Source organism: Haplochromis burtoni, unplaced genomic scaffold (assembly GCF_018398535.1).
Source record: "Haplochromis burtoni strain Fernald_Lab_line unplaced genomic scaffold, NCSU_Asbu1 Contig_16, whole genome shotgun sequence".
Lineage (NCBI taxonomy): Eukaryota > Metazoa > Chordata > Actinopteri > Cichliformes > Cichlidae > Haplochromis > Haplochromis burtoni.
In genome coordinates this window covers 3369185-3385703 of record NW_024582377.1, presented here as the reverse complement: position 1 = coordinate 3385703, position 16519 = coordinate 3369185, and the positions used below count along the sequence as shown (strand labels likewise).

The 16519-nt window shown below is 43.3% G+C and overlaps 1 protein-coding gene across 1 annotated transcript; it reads left to right on the top strand.

The window, feature by feature from the left end:
• The first annotated feature begins 554 nt into the window (after positions 1 to 554).
• LOC102289448 (bcl-2-modifying factor) lies at positions 555 to 12199 on the top strand. Its single transcript, XM_005916914.3, has 4 exons — positions 555 to 703; positions 2640 to 2837; positions 3470 to 3672; positions 8128 to 12199. The coding sequence occupies exons 2-4, from the start codon at positions 2666 to 2668 to the stop codon at positions 8242 to 8244; spliced, it is 492 nt and encodes a 163-aa protein (XP_005916976.1). The 5' UTR covers positions 555 to 703; positions 2640 to 2665; the 3' UTR covers positions 8245 to 12199.
• The last annotated feature ends 4320 nt before the right edge of the window (positions 12200 to 16519 follow it).

Here is a 16519-nt window from a genome sequence, read left to right as displayed (position 1 = left end):
TGTTTGCGTTTCAGTAGATCACTCTACCTATTTCTCATTTTCCTTGCAAAATATAAACAAATGAAAGACGTTTGCACAGTACTTACCATAGAGAAAAACACAGGATGCAGCATACTGTGATATATGCTTCGAGCTGTAATCAACTTTAATTGTGGGCTGAATTATTTCAGCAAATGTCAGATAAATATATTAATATACAGCCGTCAGGGCAAAGAACGGCTGAAAAACACCACAAGATGACAGCGCTATCTGACCAGAGCAGCCAGATGATCAACAGTAGTAGTGAGAAAGCGGTCTCGTGCTCTGGGGAATTTCCCCTTCCACGTGTCTGATTACACGACCGAGAAGGCCGGGTAACAACAAAGTCGGCTATTGGTTGCAGCACCCATATGTAGCCGGCTCTTAAAGGGATATGCTTTCTTCGCTTGGAAGCAGTGCAAGTGTGCCGGAGGGAAAGCAAGCCTCTTTAAAGAGGGTTTGTTTACTAATTTTTCGCGCCACGCCCCGTTGGCGGAGTCAGCTGACATGCCTGCAAAGACATAGGCTGCTAGCGCTTTTCCTCGCAGAATGGAAGTAGTCGTGGAGGCGATAAGGACTAAAGTCGTTTGACTCAGCGGGATTCTGAACTCTTAGGCTTTTTTCTTTTGTTTTCTTTTTGTTTTCCGGTTATAGGACAGTCGTTACAGCGAAGCCGATCTGTGTGGTAAGTTCACGGGAGACACTTTTAAACGCTGTTAAATGTCCTCGTCCAGGGCACACTCTGTCCACCGGAGCGAGCTGATTACATCAGGTAACATGCGCGTCCTTAAAAATAAGAACCGACAGCGCAACGTGCCGCTGCCTTCCATTCGCGTCTGCATTCATTCGCCCTATGTTGCTGCACACAACCACCGGGCTTGTCTGCTCATAAACGCGGTTAAATGTGCTGCCTGTCATTCACCCAGCGCACATTTGAATTACACCGGCTTTCCCGGTTTGCTCAGCCCGGCTTGGTGAATGGACTTCAGACCGCGGGGCGCCGAGTGCTTCCCCGGGTGCTCTGTTAAAACGCAGTAACGACTGTTTTCTTCCTATAATGAAATGAATCAGCGTATTACACATATGCCCACGCTTGTCTTTATTTCACGCCACTCAAGCTGTATTTTTGCATGTCTTTTCGGTCAAATGTCGGTTTAAAACGCGCTCTGCTTTATTTCTATATGTTATAAATGTGTGGCCGAGCTTGAGCGTGAGAAGGCTTCATTTCTCGGTGCGAGTAATGTTACATAAAGCCGATACTGCGTGGTGGAAGGCTCTTAAAGCCTTTGGATTGAAACTGTGTCAATAACGGAGCTCCCTCGCCACCACCGCATCTTTCCCTCCTTCCCCTTTGTTAATTTGTCTGCAGCAGGGGGAGCTACTGTCTGACACAAACATGCAGCTCACTGCCTGGTCAGTAGAGCAGCACAGACAGCAAGCCTGTGTATCTGGAAGTTGAACCTAAGGTTTTCTCTCTCTCTCTCACACACACACACACACACACACACACACACACACACACACACACACACACACACACACGCACATGTTCTTTCGGTGTGTTTGTCAAAACAAAGCATTAAGTGGTTTTACACACAGGGTTTATTGTGAACGCACACAGTATATCGTGAGGTCTGGGCATGCTAGAGCCAGGCCAATCTGCTTATGCTGGGTGAAGAAATGAAAACTCCTTTCTCCGGGAGCTTGGCAGGCTGACAGACCAGGGAAGGGAGAGTGGCGTAGGATTATCCTCAAAGACTGTCATTACCCTTTTGCTGTGGATCCTAATTTGGAAGTGTGGTAGTAGTCTAACCCCGTAATACAACTGCAGTGGTGACTTTGAGTTTTGCCAGTGAGGCCAACTTGAGTTTCACCCGTATTTTGATGACTGTTTGACCCACTGTATTATTCAGAGTTGAGTGCAGTCTAGTATTGACTCTGGAGAGTTTGCCAAGTGCTCCTTGAGATTCGTTGCCACACTGCGGTAAATTGGGTATGATGAATCATAATGAGGCATTTTATTATTGGCATCAAATATCTGCTCTAATATCTATATAACTTTCATATTTATATACATACGGTGCAGCACTACTGTTAAAATACCAACTATTAGCAAAGTTAGTAATTATGGGACTGTTATTGAAACCCCCATCCATGTGCTTAGCACAGACAAAAGATAATCTACCTCTTATTTAATCTAGGCAGCAAAGTCCTTTAAATGTATCTGTGGCTTAACTGACTTGCCTAACCACAGTGAATTGTGTGGTTTCATCACTGAGTTGAGCAGAGCTATTTGTCTAAATAAGCACTGAGATCTTTGCCACAAATTAAGGCAGACCGTTTGCTCATTTTCTCTTCCCCAACTTATCCACTGTGGTTTTATTGATTTGAGGGCACTCATTATAGGCCAGACAGGTTGTCTATAATGATAATGAATGCTTTGGAGGAAGGAACGACTAATGAATGTGTCTGAGATCATCTCATCAGCTCTTAGTGTGGATTTCTCCAAGGTTGGATTCATTAGCGAAGGGAACTTGGGACGCCGTGCCCGCTGGAAGACGAACTACACGTGTTCGGCTTTAACCTTTCCTTTGTTCTTTTCCTGTCACGTTACTTTTAAGGCTGCTCGTTTCAAAGCGCACCCCGTATGGACGATGAGGAGGACGATGTGTTTGAGCCAAAAGCCAACTGTTGGCGCACCACATTCAGGGAGATAAAGTGTGAACATCGAGGCACACAGACACCCGGTCCTGCCCTGGTACCAAACAACGGCATGCTGCCCTGTGGAGTCGCAGAGGAGCCCAGACCACTCTTCTACGGTGAGGCTGACAACATACCATATTTCAAAAGAGGGGAGGAAAAGGGAACACTGCCTTGTGCGTGATAACTGGTGTTATAAAACCGACGCACGAGAGCACAATGCGAGACTCACCGTGAGGGATGGTTAACAGCGTTACTGCGCTGATCTCACCTCTGGCGCCTCATAGTCGTCATCACATTCACTTTTATGGTCTGTATGCAGTGTACCCAGCTGCTTTGCTATTCAAAAGGCGCCAGACTGGCATTGTGACTGAAAGGATGTGACAGAAGTGCTCACCTGTGCAGCAACTCTTCAGAGAGCTGATTATCAGTGACAGCAATAACTCTGGTGCCATAAACAAGTAACCATTCCAGAGGAGCTCTATAACTACTAGTCATGTGGGTTTATTTTGTGAAACTATTAAAGGTCATTAAAAAAGACAAAGGAATAATCACAGCTGGGTAAACTGTGGATATATAGCTGAGCAACCTGTTTGCTGAAAGGCGCGTTCTGCAGTACTTCAGGAGACTGATGGATCTCCTTACCTGTGTGTAAAAGACTGGCACGCTCGGCGTCATTGCTGTATTGAGATTATTTTGCTGAGCACGTGTTGTTTACAAAATAATAAGCATGAGTCCTGACACTCGACAGGTAACGCAGGTTTTCGATTGCACTTCCCGGCACGCTTCGAGCTCGTCGGGGATCACAGAGCGAGTCGACAAGGAAGCACGGAGCAGCAAAACAGCATGGAGCGCCTGCCCCGCCAGCGACCCGCGGCTCGCAGCGTGGAGGCCTGCATTGGACAGAAACTCCAGCTCATAGGAGACCAGTTTCACTGGGAACGCCTGCAACTGGTGAGGAGGATGGATGCGTTCGGCTGATTGTGCAATATTGGGAGACAAACGGTGGTGCCGAATGGTAGTGAAACAAGCATGCTTTTAGTGCCTCACATTAAGTGTGGAGGGCAACCCGATTCTTTTGACAGTTTTCAAATTTGACTAAATTGCAGATTGCTCCCTGTGCCTGATAACAGGCAAATACACCTATATTGTTTGGCTTTTGTTGTTGTTTTTGTCAGATAGTCTCTATGTGTCCTATCTGAGCCAGTGAGATGAGAGCAGTAAAGCCAGGAAGATACGCCAACGTTCTGTCAACAATATAAGAAACAAAAGACTCCATAAAGCGTAAAGTTAAATTTGCTGCCATCAAACTAGAGAGGAAACTTGTGTCCGTGTGCGAATAAGCACCACAGGTTAAGTGTTTATAAAGTCGGAGCAGGGAAAAGTTAAGTCCACACATTAGCCACATCATCCACAAACCTTTTTTTTTGCTCTTTTTAAATCAATATTTGGATCTCATTTTGATCTGACAGAGATTAATTGTGGGTCAAAAGTTTCTTCTCTATTATGGTGCTCGCTTTATATTTGTTTTGGAGAGGCTATACACATGCAGAACTTTACCCCAGTACCTAACCCCCACCCCCTCTGCCCCTTTTTTCCCTCAAGCCAAAGACATTTCAGAACGAGGACAGCCCTTCCCCCACTTCACCCCCCCACACTCCCACCCCACCCCCTTCCCCTGCCTCCTCTTCCTGTTTATTTCTCTCTCTTTTCCCCTGTTTCCTTAATGTGCTCTGAAGGCTGTTGGTGTGGAGGATGCCTGCACTCAAACAACACACAGTGGTCACAGCGACAGTGTCCACTGTATCGGCATATCACTGCTGTTTGGGTGTGCTGTAAAACCTGTGACATGCTTTTATTTCTTTGTCTTTAAATATGCACAAAATATGCACCCCCCCAGGGAGATTTCCTGCAAAGTGCAAGTACTTTTGTTGCACAGGTGGTTAACAGTCTTTACACACATATTTATTTCACACATTTATACACGCACACATGCACGCATGCTGATACATCCAGGAAAAAAAGCAGAAGTGGTAGAAGTAGGTAAACATGTTGTAACCCGAAGCTCCCCACGTGAGCCCAGAGGGGAACAGCTGTGGTTCCAGGGAGTCTCAAGGCAGCCCCTTCCCTTTGCGAGGCGCAGCCACAGGAGACACACACACGCGCACACACACCCAAAAAATAAGTTTTCTCAGTCATAGGCAGACTGCGGAGGTGAGATCCATAATAATGATGGTTTAAGGATGTATACGAGGGGGATGGAGAATGGAAATTGAACTTCACATGATCAAATAACAACTGTCCTAAGCTGTCTTAAAAACTCCCTGTGGGGAAATGGGATGACCCGTGCACATAAAAATATGTATACATGTGTATATATATATAATCTTTTTTTCTTTTTAAATTTAGACTCTAACCTATGAGACAGCTTCTGATTTTTCTCATGCACTTTATCAAGCAGATGTTATTTATACCGCCGCAGCAAGCAGCATGACTCATGTATTGTGACACGGGCAGACACACACACAGACGGTCAGACAGGAGGGTTGCTATGTGTGCGACCAGGATCTACTGACGCACATCGGAGGCAGGCCTGGGTCAAGAGATGAGGAAGTGGTTTGTGCTCACTTTGCTGGTTGAGTAAACAGCAGAGAGGACAGTCAGAGTGAAAACCATCCTGTAAAGTCATATCCTGAAGACACATATGCCTAGATAGTAATATTTGATAAAGGCAACAAAAAAAAGAAGTTTTTATTTTCTTTTGTTCTCCGAGCATGGCTGTGCTTCTGCTACTGTGCTAAGTGTCTTCGTGGTTTGCTGTTATTGAGGGATGTTTTTACAACTCAAACACTTAAGTGTGGTTTTGGATGCGTGATTCCACTGAAGCCTCTGTAATTACTATTTCTGGTTCTGGTTGTGCAAGTTATTGTATTGTGCGTGCATGTGTACATGCTCATGCATGAATACACCCATACTTGTTTTTCTGCTTTCTGCTCTTTTGCCGTCTCTCACTTCTCAGTATCGCACGGTCTGGCAGTTAGCACAAAAAAAAAAAAAAAAAAAAACTCGCTGGATAATAGCGGTACTGTTTGCCAGGTCTCGTTCCTGTTGCTCCTGTCAGTAGGCGAGTTATTCAGCGCAGACACTTGTCCCAGAGCAATCTAAATGCCTTGGACTGCCATCGTTTTTGATGGATTTTGGTGCAACGTGGCTGCCGGTGCTCTCTCCATGGGAGCCCGTGGCCCCTGGCGAAAGGAGGGATTAGGTGGCGGAGGGAGTGCTGGCGGATGCTGACAGATAAATTGCTCCTCAGTCAGAAAGTGCTGGAGGGGACTCTAAGGTCCCTAGAGGGATGGCTGACATTAGCCGGGCCTGCCATTTGAGACACAGCAATAATGGCATTCACAATGGCAGGAAGACTGCTTCAGCCTGCGCAGGGCAAGGAGCAGAGTTAGGTTTCATCCCCATGTTTTTTTAAGGGAGACGACTCCTGGTGCTTTCGATAGGAGGTGTTGAAAGCAGGGTTGAATATCTCCTCCGTGTGCGAGCGCCTGCACGCTTACACGCAGCGGTTGTCGCTTTATCTCGTCACTGTTCCAGTGAGGGCACGGCACTCTCTCCTTTCAGCACTTGTGGAAGGGGAGGGAGGAAAGTGGTGCTGGGAGCAATGACAAATGGTATTTACTTTTCTTTCATTGTTCTCTGATTATTTGTGTTGACGGGAACATCTGTTTGTGCTGTTGCCTATTAACTCATGCAACCGCTATGTTCGCATGATACTCGGCCCTTCTCCGCTCGCCGATATGAACAACGCGGGGATTCTCGCTGCAGAGGCTGGCCTGTTTGCTCAAGCGATAAGGCAGAGCTTGCGAGCAGCTGGCTTGACAGACAGCTTGCACTGATAAAGCACATCAGGCTGGTGTCAGCGTGACGACATAGGGAATCTGGCTCCACTCTGCTTCTCTATCGCTGGCTAAATTTAGAGCCTCATTTTGACAGTTGGTGTCGTGACTCATGACTAACTTGCAGCAGGCCTGCACACCTCCTTTTGTCACTCTTGCTGTTTTTTATTCTCTCACTTTCTTTGTGTCTAGCTTGATAGAATGGAGGGTGAAAGGTCACAGGGGGCATTCTGGTTTGGACTGTAAAGACGAATTCGCTTCTCATGGAACTTGACTCATTTTGAGATTTACGCTCTGACAGAAAAATCCTCTGTCGTTAAATATTGACATACAGTATTGATATAATTGCATCCCCCCCCGCCCCCCTTCCTTTCATGGCAGAGCCGGCCTTGTGTAACTTAATAAACTACAAGACTTCAAGCATGGCGGCTTCCAGCGATGCAACATTTTGTGCTTTCTAATAAATACCCCCTTTGTTTATTCGAAGTAGACATTACACTATTATTATATACTTATCAAAATATCTCCAGGGCAAAATTTAGACATGTCATAATGAAACAAACAGCTTCCTGGTTGTGTTTACCGTAGCGTTTTTACCTCTTTTTTTCAGGTGAAAGCAAGTAGAATACAAACATGCTGGCTGGAAACTGCTAGAGCTTATGCAACACCCTGCAAAGTTCACCACAGTGTGATAACGGTATGGAAACCCAGAGGCTTATCGCAGTGGCAGTTCTTGACTGTTAACTAGGTCAAGGTTTGGACACTAGTCGTGCAAATATGGCGTATCTAATCGCTGCCTTAGGATATTTTGGCTTTTCTAAACAGTAATACAATGTTATCAAGACAACGTAGTACACTTTCATGCATTGTTTTGAAAAAGTAATCTTAAACCCCCCCCCAGTTGTTTTCAGTTTACGGCCCTCTTGGTCTGAAAATAGCCTCGGAACTATCAGGTGTAGCGGAGTCTGCCTTTCGTCCGAGGCATGAGATCTTCAACTACTGTAGCCCTCTCGTGCAGACACGTGTGTTTTTCCACAGACTCCCTGCCTCTCATCAAGAGCCCTCTAATCCCATTTGGTGCAATTATCTTATCTCAGCTTCTCAATGGCAGAGATAGCATTATCCTCCTAATCGCACACAATCCAATTGGCTCGCAAACCTGAGAGAGTCTCCTCCTGAGCTGCTGGCTGCTAGTCTGTGCCAGGAAGATTAGAATAAAAAAAAGTGTGACCGTGCGATAAATGTGTTTATGGCTAGGAATGTCTGTAGGGAAAGCCCGGCTCGCGTAAAGGATCCTGCACACAAAGCGAATCCTCTCTGCTAAGCATCGCTGGGAAGCGGAGCGGAGTGCCCTGAAAATATCGGCGTCTCGTTACGTTTTATGCCGCTGTGAATCAGCGTCAGTCGCCGACAACATAAACACGACGCGAACCCCAAATAATGGCTGCGTCTGGTGCTGTGTTTTGAGTTTCTAACTGTTGTGCGTTTTGTCTTGTTTTTGTTTCAGTATCACCGAAACCAAAGGAACCAGGGGCCGATGTGGTGGCGCCTGGCCGCGGCCATTCTCAGCCTTCTGTTTGATAGGGGGTTCATAGCCGGCGGAGGGGGTGGAGGACGGAGGTGAGGTGACCTTGTCCCCCGTTTTTCATTCATCTCTGTGAGGAACTGGACTCCTACTGGCACTGTCTAATCTAACACGGGTCTGTTTGGGGAGAAAACAATTGAGGTCACCGCGGGACGGAGACAACCAACTTTTATACCAGGTTGTGTTTTGGGGTTTTTTGTTGTTTTTTTCCTTCAAAGAAGATGCCATGTTGCTCTGAGATTCCACTAATGGGCAATGTTCTTTCTTTTTTTTGGCATACCTGTGGTGTAGTGGTTTTGTACAGTACATTGTTCTTGTTCACTTTAATGACCTCTCACAGAACCTGGGAATGCCTTATTCAGTGTCTTCTGCCAGAATGAGTATTGAGCAGTTTTGACAGGTAAGAGAAGATGGTTAGGAAGTGAAAGGAAACGCAGAGGAAGTTTCCCAGGTGACCAGTCAAGTCGATTTTTACTAACTTCCAAAGAGGCGACTTCTCAGAACAAAAGCATTTTGCACCTCACCTCAGTGGAACATTTATGTTTTCTTCATTTTTTTTACTTTCAGTTTGTCTTTTGTCCCTCCTTGGTTTTCTTTGAACACGACCTCTTGGTATTGTTCAGAAATACTGGGAACAGTAGTTTCCGCGCATGTGAAAGTGAGCGCACGGTGATATGTCATCTTAATATGCAAAGAGAGTCACGCGATACATGTCAGATGTTTGGGTCTGCTGACTCTCTGGGTGGAGTCTGCGCTTCTTAACGTCACCGTCTGGTCAAACAAGCCAGGTGACTGCATGCAAACTTGCCAGACATCAAAAAGAAAGTGAAAAAGGAAAACAAGGCATGTGCACTTGGACATCTTGTGTTGTTATTGTTAAAATCCTTTCACTTAACCTGGGTTTTTACTGGGTTTACTTGTCATTTTAGCCTTTTTCCTGCAACATATCGGGGGGCAAATGACATCTGACATGTAGCGCACATCAACGTGCCGACTTTTGCACGCATGTAAACAACTATTAGAGGTCTTGCACTATATTAGAACACAAGTCAATCACGTTGTTGCAGATATCGTAACACCTAAACCAGCTGTTTTATTCATTTCACTTGACCCTTGTTCCCAGTATATTACTCTGATATTCCCTTTTGGGAATTTTTTCCAATGTTTTTTTTCATTTGATTGTTTTCAGACCTCCATGCCCTTGAAGTGGAGCTGTGGATCCACTGTTTTTGCACTATACCACCCTTCAAAAGATCCGAATGTTGACAAGCTAACCTCTGTCTCGTATGAAGGTTGATTTTTTTGGTTTGTTTATTTGTTTTTTTCATTTACCACCTGTTTCCTTTCCACCGCATTTCACATTTATCCATTCGCATTGTCTTGAGACGTGCCTCAGTGTTGAGGCCTGACTGAACACAATCTGGATGACACTTCTCGAAAGATCGCTCACGCAGTTTTTCAGACCACACTGAAGAGTTGGAGAGAGACACGTTGGCTCGGTTAAAAAGGTTTTGATTTTTTGTTTTGTTTTTTTCACGGCCCCGCTGTATCTTCAGAACATCGAAACAATATGCCGAACCCAGTGCGTAAAACGAAATCTCTCAGGCCACCTTTTATGGGGTATTATATATTGTCGTTGGTGCTGAGATCCAGATTTGGGATGTTTGAGCACATATAATCACCACTGACTCAGCAGACGGGCAGTCTCTGAAATGGACAAAAAAAAGAAAAGAAAAAGTGAAAAAGACTGTAATTATTGTTGAAATATGAATATGTTTAAAGACACTGTCAAAGATGCTGTTTGTTGTTTTGTTTTACTCTTCTTTCATTGCTGAACCCAGGCCAACTTTTGGACCCAAGGAGCAGTACATATCAGGGGTCTGTAATTACATGCTCCTTACAATGTGTCAAGTTTATCACTGCATGACGATTAGGTTCTTTCTCTTTTTTGTTGTTGGGCTTTTTTTGTTTTTTTCTCAAGATGTCTCAGGGACAGACTTTTGTGGGCTACTGGTAACCTTGAGAATCTGTTACATGGTTAGAAGAAGAGCTGTTCTCGCCGATTAATACGTGACGAAACCCCCTCGAGGTGTTGTCGCTTCTCCCATCTCCATTTTAACCTAGATCTCGGCCAACTTTCTCAGCACACGCTTCTTAAAGGTACCGTTCGACTGAGGAGTTTGAGGCTGACTTGCTGGCTGTGGTGGGGACGGAGCTACTGAGCGTAGTAGTCATAGGTGGTGCGAGGTGCACTGAATGTGGTTGTGGTTGTAGTTTCCTGCGGATCGTGAACGCTGAGCCAGTCCGTGTAGCTCCCCGTCTCACCATCAGCTCTTGACTTCCTCTTTGTGCTGCTCCTTCATTACATGGTTGTTGTTCATCGGTTCACTTTCTTTGTAATTTATTTTTCTTTCTTCTTCTTTTATTTATTTCAGTGTATTTGCCCATTTCTACTGTATACACCTGTGTGTGCAATTACTTCATTGTTTTCCTTTTTTCTATTTTGGTCTCCCGGACTTGTATACGCTTCAGCTGTTTGGCTCTGTGGAGAGCAGGTTGGCGATCGTTACGCCGTCTTCACCTTTAGAACAACTACTGTAAACGTGTAGTTCCGATTACTTTTTAAGTGGCGGCAGGTGACACTGCTAAGCCAATCATCTAAACCGAGCAAACATAAGCACAGCTGCTGCTCTTCACAAAGAAGAAAACTACAGACTGCAGACGAGTGTTTGATACTCAAAATTCCACCTTCCAAAAATGACGCCTTCCCACACGACCTCTCCCTCATAACAAGTAACGGCAGACATGACATTAGACACAAAAAGGTTGCCTTCTTCCTCAAGTCACAGGGCGTCAGTTTACTCGTATGTGTTCAATTCTTTAATCTTAATCATTGTGTTGTAATCAGTATGCACTGGAAAGTACTTTGTATATGTAAATCCCTTAGGTTTCTTATCTGTTGAGTGTTGATGTATAGTATTTACTCTGATTTGTTCTCCTCAGTTGATCTCGCCACGTGTCAGGCGTATTCAGTGCAGCGAGCAAGTAGGCTCGGGTGCGATGGCCCGGTTTGATTTATTGGAAAGGGAAACAAGCCACCGTGGTGCCCTGTATAGTTTTGTTAGAATGAGGTTCCCGAGCCTCAAACGGCATACGTGAGCGCAGAAAATCCCAAGAGAGACAGTGAGACATGCGTATTTTATTGAAACCGTCAGTGTCTTGAATTTTGTAGTCCACTTTATATAAATTTGAAGTTTTTTTTTCCTTTGAGGAAAGTTTTGAATTTTTATAAGTAATAACATTTCTTCTTCGTGGTTTTTCTTAACGTTCTTTTTTTAAAATTGTATTTTCTTAAGAAAAGGGGTCTGCTTTTATAAGGACACTTCACGCTTGTAAAACGACTTTTAATACCAGTGTGATCCTTTTTGAAGTCAATGAGATCAAGAGCATTTTGGGGTTTTTTTAAAGACAAATGAGCTTGCGACATTCCTTGCACATCTTACTGTCCTGTATACACAAAACCAAATGAATTCATGGTTGCGGTTGATTTTGCTCGTGAGCTCGTAACCATGAAACTGTCCTTTCTTTTTACAGAACTGATAAAGTGTAAATGTATTTCTAAAAAAGATTTAAAAAACAAGACAAAAAAAGAAAGAAAGAAAAAACCCTGGAATATGCCTTTAACTGCTCAGTTTCAATGAAGTCTTGATTATCACACACTCTCTGTATACCAAGAAATGAGACCCAGCGAACATGTAGCATTTTTGTAACATTGATTGTGTGTTTTCGAGACTCTACTGTGCACTCATTTTTATGTTTATATACATTTTTTTTCTTTTTTTTGGTTGTTGATATAATAATGGAAGTAAAGACAATTTGTTATGTAGTGCAATATGCTGTACATGCGGAGCTTTGCTCTACAAATCCTTTTTTTTTCTTCTGGATTTCTTGTTGCTTATTGGTACTTTTTTCAATAAAATTTTATTGAAGGTGTCTACTCGAGTCACGTTTATGTTTGCAGGTCACCCGCAGCGTCGGAGGCTTAACATCCGCTTGTTTTAAAGGCGAATGTACGGTGGCCTGTGAGGTCAAACGTTCTGCAGCGTAAGAACAGAAAGCAAACAAAAAAAAAAAAAGTACAAAACACAAAGGAAATCGAGAAAACAAAAGTGTTTTGGGGGAGACAATAAAGTGACGGACCAGCTGCAGAAGTGACAAGCTAACAGTAAACAGCTAATAGCAGGTACATTAGTTTTATACGAATCATGCGATTATAACATACATTGTTTTGCATGTTTTTCTTACTCCTAACACCCTCCGTGTCTCTGCGCGATCCTTTGCACATTTTCCGCAGCTGTTCCGTCACATTATTGTCTCCTCAAAGACACTTGTTTTGTTCTATGCGTGATTGTCTTTTAACATTGTGTTTTATTCACACGTTGTGTTTTTGCAGCAGTTTTCTATTTATATTTTCTATATATTTCTGCTTTCTTTTGGGTGTCTGTAGCTCAGGATTTAGAGCAGGTTATCTGCTGATCGTGAGGTTGGTGGTTCAATCCCGGGCTCCCCCCACATATCTGTGGGCAAGATGCAAACCTCAAGTTGCTCTCCAGTGCATCCAGTGGTGGGTGACTGTTAGTTAGAAAGCACTTAAAAGCATAGAAAAAAGTGAATGTTGCATGTTGCAGTTTTCTTGCAGTGCATTTGACCTCTCAGGGCACGTACTAGTGATGTGTCGGTCGGGAACAAAATGGCTCTTAGGACCGGCTCTTTGACGTGAACGACGCTTTCTCTCACCCTCTCTCTCTCACTTTTTTACCGCGTCACTCAGCATGTGAGCCTTGTGCTTGTGCTGGGCAGAGGGGGGAGGGGCGGTAGTTGCACTCAGTAGCACAGGAACAGAGCGGGAGGGAGAGAGAGAGAGCAGGGACAACAAGGTCACATTAGAAAGGTATAGTAATCATCCACAACTATTTTCAGTTGCAGATGATAAAGGACTCAGAAAGTTTATTCACGCAGGTCCATATGACAGAGAATGTGCATCTTCTTTTTGTTTTCATATTATAATTTATATTTAATTGTGTTGTGGTTTGCAGTGTTTTGTGTTGTTTCATTTTTAATTTGTTTAAAAGGAAAAAGCTGAAAATTTGAATAGTTATAAGTTGAACTGGGAATAGTTCGTTTTTGTATTATATGATTTGTTTATTACATTTTATGTGGAGTGAATAAATAAAAGTATATTTACAGTGGCCCCTACAGACAAAGCACGTAAAAACTCCAAAACACATAAAAAGACAGCAGAAGTGCTCCAGGATGCTGGGCGCAGTGTTGAGCTTTTGTTAACTCGTGGCTACACAAGCCAGCAAGTACCAACGACCGGATTTGGTGTGTGGTAGTAACAGGTAAATGAACTTTTTTTTTTAAATTATTTGAATATATATGAGTGCTTGTGTATAAATACACAAACAATACACATATACTTTCAACTGTGTACTTTAAGTGATCTAGGTAGCTGTGTTTTGTAGTTTGTACGTGCTTTGTCTCTAGGGGCCACCGTAAATATTTATATATAAACATATATAAATAAAACCACTTTTTTTTACATTAGTAATTCCTTTTGTGCGTAATTTTATATTATTGTTAATAATAAATTAATTAAAGCAACAAAACAACCTGAAGAGCCGGTTCGGAGCCGAAAGAGCCGGCTCTCTAAAAAGAGCCAGAAATCCCATCACTAGCACGTACAATTGCCCATAGCATGTAAAAACTGTGGGAACATGGTAAGAGAAATCTTATCTCTGAAGGTGAAAGTAAAAGGCTTAGTAAGACTTAACAGAAACTACATTCTTGCGAAATAAGCTGACATTGATTTAAAAAAAAAAAAAAAAGTCTCTCACATATAAATCTGTTGTTAATATTTTCTCTTCACAGCAGCCAGAATCTGACCTGTGACACACAAAAAAATGGAGAACTGCTATTTTAACCCACTCCCACTCTTTTCTTAAGCTTGAGCTTAAAGTAGTTCTGCGTTGTGAAATAGAAACCACTGATAGATTGGTGAAGTGTCTCAGGCCAGCCAGTATTTTAATCCGCCCAGGCGTTTGGCAGCCTGTGCCCATCATATCCCTCCTGCTGTTAGGTCATTAATTTGGTGGGAGCAGTGGGTCTTCCAAAACACTCTTAATAGAGGCTGTCTGATTCACACACATGCACATATGCAGAAAAGCAAGCACTGCATGACAACTGAAGACAGAAAATGAAAAAGAGTTACAGTCATATCCTAAAAGGTTAAAGCCAATCCTGCAGCTCCTGCAGATTTATTACACCGCAGCATGGATGCCCCGAAGTCATGGAAGAGACTGATTACTCCTGACACATGTAAATATCAAAGTTAATTGTGCATTCCTAGTCTGTGTGCACAGTGTTTAGAAACGGAGCATTCATTTATATTAAAGATCTATATTTTGTCCAAGATAAAGGTTTAAGTACGTGTGAAGTGAGTCACACCGAAACAAAAGGTGCAAGTTTTTTTCTCCAGCTCTTTCTTTCAGGAGAGCAGACGGCGCACAGTCTGCTCCTCCAGGGCTTCACGCGTGGCACTTCTATTGTCAGGCATGCCAGGTACAGTTTCACAGTTTCCCGACACCTGACTCACCTGTTTAGCTGCTTGTAGCACAGCAACTCCCTTGTCTGTGGCCCCCCTGACGCAAAAAAACATGCATGCAATGAGTGTGTCAGAGGATGTGGTTTAAAACAGAACAACAGCGCCTATTCCAGTCACAGTTGGTTGAGCATACACAACTGTTCAGCACTCCCCTCTTAATCCTGTGTCTTATGTGCTTTAAGTGGAGGAACTCCATGCCTAAATAAGAATTAATTAACAGTGCAATGTACATGCAGCTGCCAAAGAATAACAGTCATATGACTGCAGGCCTTAATGCCATCTCTGCAGAGGAGGTTGCAGAGGTTGGTTGCTTTTTTTTTTTCATGGATATTTTAGTAAATTGGAAGCAGTTTTCCAAGTATATCCCCAGTCTCTCTCTCTCTAGCTGTTTACCTCAGCTCCTCTAGGATCAACACTTAAATGGGGAGAGCATTGGCTTTCCCTGGCCCAAACAATGGCTCCTCTGTTCCTTTAGCTGGACCGCCGGCTGAAAGAGACGCCCATTAGTGAAGCGTCTATCTCTAGGGTCAGGCCCAGTGGTCACACACAAGTACGGCTCTTGTTTATGTCTACAAAGCCAATCAAAACACTCCAGCCTCCGCTGTTAACTCCTGCTTGCCCGGCTCTCTGACTCGACAGACCTAAGAGTAATTTTTTATTTGAGCTAAAGCCACAGCGTGCAGTGAATTCAAACACATCTGTTGTGTTTCACTTCAGTGGCCTGTAACAAGGACAGTAAAATACCTGCATAAGGGAGAAGAGCAGATTAGCACTAATGGCACCTGCTCTGTATTATGAGCCACAGATTCAACCCTCAGCCTGAAGCCTGCTATAAATATCTCATCACTACATGGGTAATAACTTAATGGTCACATGTGGGCTTCTTTTACATTGAGTTGTAATTGAATGTGCTGCATGAGTGAGCAGAGAAAATGAAAACAACGGCTAAATTCAAATTACATTAATGAGGTTGCGATTAGCTAGCAAGCTTGGTTATGTTTCTTTGCCCAGTTTTTGTGTCCAGTTGGAAGTGATGGGTAACAGTATCATTTGTCAGTTACTTTTATCTAAAAAAAAAAAAAAAAAAAAGTCATTTGGACAAAAAACAACAGCAGCATGAAATTTTTTGACATATCTCCTGCATGGCGTTGTTAGCCTGTTAGCATCCTAAACTATGAACATGGCAAACTTTGCTGGGAGAATGTTAGCACACCATTAGCATTAGCATTTAGTTCTGACTGAAAACACTCGAGCCTTATTGATGACAGGTGTCTTCTTTCCAGTAAAACATAACTGGGAAAGTTTCTCTAAGAACAACAGAGACGTTATCTAGTACGTCACAGAGAGCCAGCAATAACAGAAAAACTACACCTACGCCTCTTCTTTCGGCTTCTTTCAGTAGTGACCAAAACACTACAGGCACACATCTCCACTTCAGATTAGTAAGTGATACAAAGTGATTACTAAGTGATAAGCGAGTGTGCTTTTCTTTCCTTTCTGCTGCATAAATTTGCTTGGTGTCAAATGAAAAACAACATTTTGGATGATCAGCTGACTAAATACGTGTAGTTAGCAAACAGTATAAAGATGTGAATGCTTAAAAATACACATGTAAAGATTATAGAAAAAGACACCAACTCCTCTCAGAAG

Bases quoted from the DNA above. Each gene is read 5' to 3' on its own strand.
- LOC102289448 (XM_005916914.3), top strand. From the start codon at position 2,666: ATGGACGATGAGGAGGACGATGTGTTTGAGCCAAAAGCCAACTGTTGG. The intron at 2,838-3,469 runs GTGAGGCTGACA...GACACTCGACAG, and splicing joins GCCCAGACCACTCTTCTACG to GTAACGCAGGTTTTCGATTG. The intron at 3,673-8,127 runs GTGAGGAGGATG...TTTTTGTTTCAG, and splicing joins ACTGGGAACGCCTGCAACTG to TATCACCGAAACCAAAGGAA.